The sequence below is a fragment of the Montipora foliosa genome, chromosome 1, assembly GCF_036669935.1.
Source record: "Montipora foliosa isolate CH-2021 chromosome 1, ASM3666993v2, whole genome shotgun sequence".
Lineage (NCBI taxonomy): Eukaryota > Metazoa > Cnidaria > Anthozoa > Scleractinia > Acroporidae > Montipora > Montipora foliosa.
The window spans coordinates 45,268,274-45,270,855 of record NC_090869.1 but is presented as its reverse complement, the minus strand read 5'-3'; the positions used below and the strand labels follow the sequence as shown (position 1 = coordinate 45,270,855).

At 38.3% G+C, this 2,582-nt stretch overlaps 1 protein-coding gene across 3 annotated transcripts in view; it reads right to left on the bottom strand.

Moving 5' to 3' along the window:
* LOC137978180 (uncharacterized) overlaps positions 1–2,206 on the bottom strand; it is a 22,826-nt gene extending 20,620 nt beyond the window's left edge. Inside the window, exons 1-2 of one of the 3 annotated variants that reach the window (XM_068825257.1) lie at positions 2,069–2,206; positions 1,308–1,398 (exon numbers count right to left, since the gene is read on the bottom strand). In XM_068825257.1, the coding sequence (XP_068681358.1) occupies positions 1,308–1,398; positions 2,069–2,071 (94 nt within the window). In that variant the 5' untranslated portion in view covers positions 2,072–2,206. Of the gene's footprint in view, positions 1–1,307; positions 1,399–1,475; positions 1,587–1,727; positions 1,751–2,068 lie in introns of those variants that run through there. The other 2 variants (XM_068825258.1, XM_068825259.1) reach the window with 2 other exon arrangements.
* Between the last annotated feature and the right edge of the window lie 376 nt (positions 2,207–2,582).

Here is a 2,582-nt window from a genome sequence, read left to right as displayed (position 1 = left end):
GTTTCCCCATTTGACAAGTACACTCGTTTAGCATAAGACAAAGTAAAATATAAGAATTGTCCTCTTAGGAGGCATATGGTTAAATTGAGATATTAGCCATTAACATTGGAGAATCAAGAAAAGCATTTCTATGCGATAAAGTTGTGTAATCAGCTGGCACCAGCTCATGCAACCAGGGCTAAAGAATCACAGAATCCTTCTGAGGAAAAAAAAAGCAGTTACACGTCCTCACTGGCAGCCCATTTTACGCTCGTGGAGCGCTCTTGCTTTTTCAAAGCTTTTTTGTAGTTCAAGTCTACATAGCGCTCTTTAAAAATTAATATTCCCAATAGATATTTTACGCGAGGAGTTGTGCCCGTTCAAAAATTCATCGCACGTGGTGGCCTAACAATACTCCGGCACCGCCTCGAGATTTAATTCATGATAAACGTTTTCTGCTTTTTCAAACGGTACTTATCAAGTTTATTGACGCTACAAAATTAAATTGTCAGGTCACTAAGGACTTAGATCACCACCAACTGAATGAAGACATCACGAGTACTGTCGATACATTTTGCCTTGAATCATACCTGTGTAAGTTACATTCATTTTTCTTCAACCCAGAGCAGCATCGAGCCATGTCTCGCTAAGAATTTGTTAAAAGTACTTTTAAATGCCTTTCACTTATTTGTGGAGTTTTGTTTGTTTGCCAGATGGAACTGAACATTTCTTACGGAGTCAGTTAAATTATAAATTGTAAGTTGACGTGATGACTATTCGCAGTCAAGCTAGAGGGAAACGACATATTTTCTAGCAAAGACCAGATAAATTAACTACCACAGATATTTTTAAAACCTTGTGTAACAACCCCATCAGTGAAGGTGATTACTGTTTGGAAATGAGAAATTTAAATTTGTATTCATTCGGAAGAGACGAATTTGGTGCTGAGTAATTTTCTCTTGGCCTGTTTTCACCTGGGAAAAAACGTGTTCTACAAAAAAATAACAATAATAGAGACCTTGATTTTAATTGACTTTTTTGTGTTCATAATAAAATAAAGGAGTTATAAATGCGATGAACACATGTAAGTGGCGTGGATTTTAACCTGAAACAAAAGACACCGTTGGCCGATACTGACAATGATCGGATTTCTTGTTACCGGTAAATATTGCTCAAGTTCCATTTTTGAAAAACGATATCGCCCTTTTCAGAGTAAGTACCAGCGAATAACAAAGAAGGAAGCGATGCGATTTAATTGATGCAAAACAAGCTTAAGTAGCGCGCTTTGGTGCTTGCGACTAGGAGTTAAAAATGATTTAAAATCTTACCTGAAATCTTCAGTGGCAAGAATAACACTACAATTGCGATAACACTGATTTCTGCGACATAAAGGCGTCTTACTTTCATGCTTCCAAACACCTTAAGAGAACAAAAATATATTATGGAAATGACATCGCTGTGAATAGTTAAAACGGAGACGGTTTTAGAGAACTCACGTGATTATATCTGCGAATCCGGAAGCACCCGACTGCGATTATTTATTTTGATGATAAAATCAAAATGGAGTGTTCTAGGAAACGTTGGTTGAATTATATTATTTGAGTGATGGATATATTCATTGGCACAATAAATTAAAAACACGCTTTTGCTTCACGGAATAGCTATTAAAGGACCACGTGGTTGATAAAGTTTCTTTCAATTGATGAGCTCGGTAAAGTAAACAGAAATATAAGCCCATAAACTCACACCATTGTTGGTTTGGAGAAATATAATGAGCACACCCCCCCCCCCCCCCGGTTAAATATTGACCACTTTGGACACAATCTTGGGGTTTGTTTCTTCAGAGCAGTTCACATGGAAAATGCAAGTTTTAAACAATGACCTCAGCTAAAATCAACCTCGTTCCCAGGGTCTCTTATCGCGTTGAGACACTGGGAACGAGGTTGGGTTAAAATCTGTTCGCACTAAATTTGGAATGATTAGTTAGGGGTTACGGAAACTGACATGATGTTTGACATGATTGTGCATCATCTTCAACCGCGTGAAACAAAGAAGATTAAAAATTTCGCCATTTAGCCCTGATTCTTACCATTTAAGCCCCCGTTTACACCAAAGTAAAGCCGATGATTACATCTCTTGTCCAAAACTCCATCAGACCGACACTGGCTTTCGGGATTCGGTCAAAAACAAAGGACATCACTGAAAATACCGCCAAACAATGTAGCCAAACCCGAACACAATAGACTATGCTGTGTCCTTTGCCGATCTACTAAAATCAGTTTTAAAGGGACAATTTAATGGTTTTGCGCATGTCAAAACTTGGCCTCAGCTGTTTTCTTACTGAACCAGATGATGTTCATTAATCACAGAGAGTATTAAAGCAGATAAACTGAATGAGTGAGGCCCAAATTTAGTCAGATACCGCGGGTTACAAAAATCTCATTCCCAGGGTCTCTCTCTCTCTCTCTCTCTTCGCCGGTTACAAGAGGGAACGAGGTTGCGGGTTATACAGAAAATATCAAATTTGATTTTGATCATCGAATTTATTGAACGGGCCGAACATTTTATTCTACGCACGAGTTATCCGTTCGCATGCAGTAGGT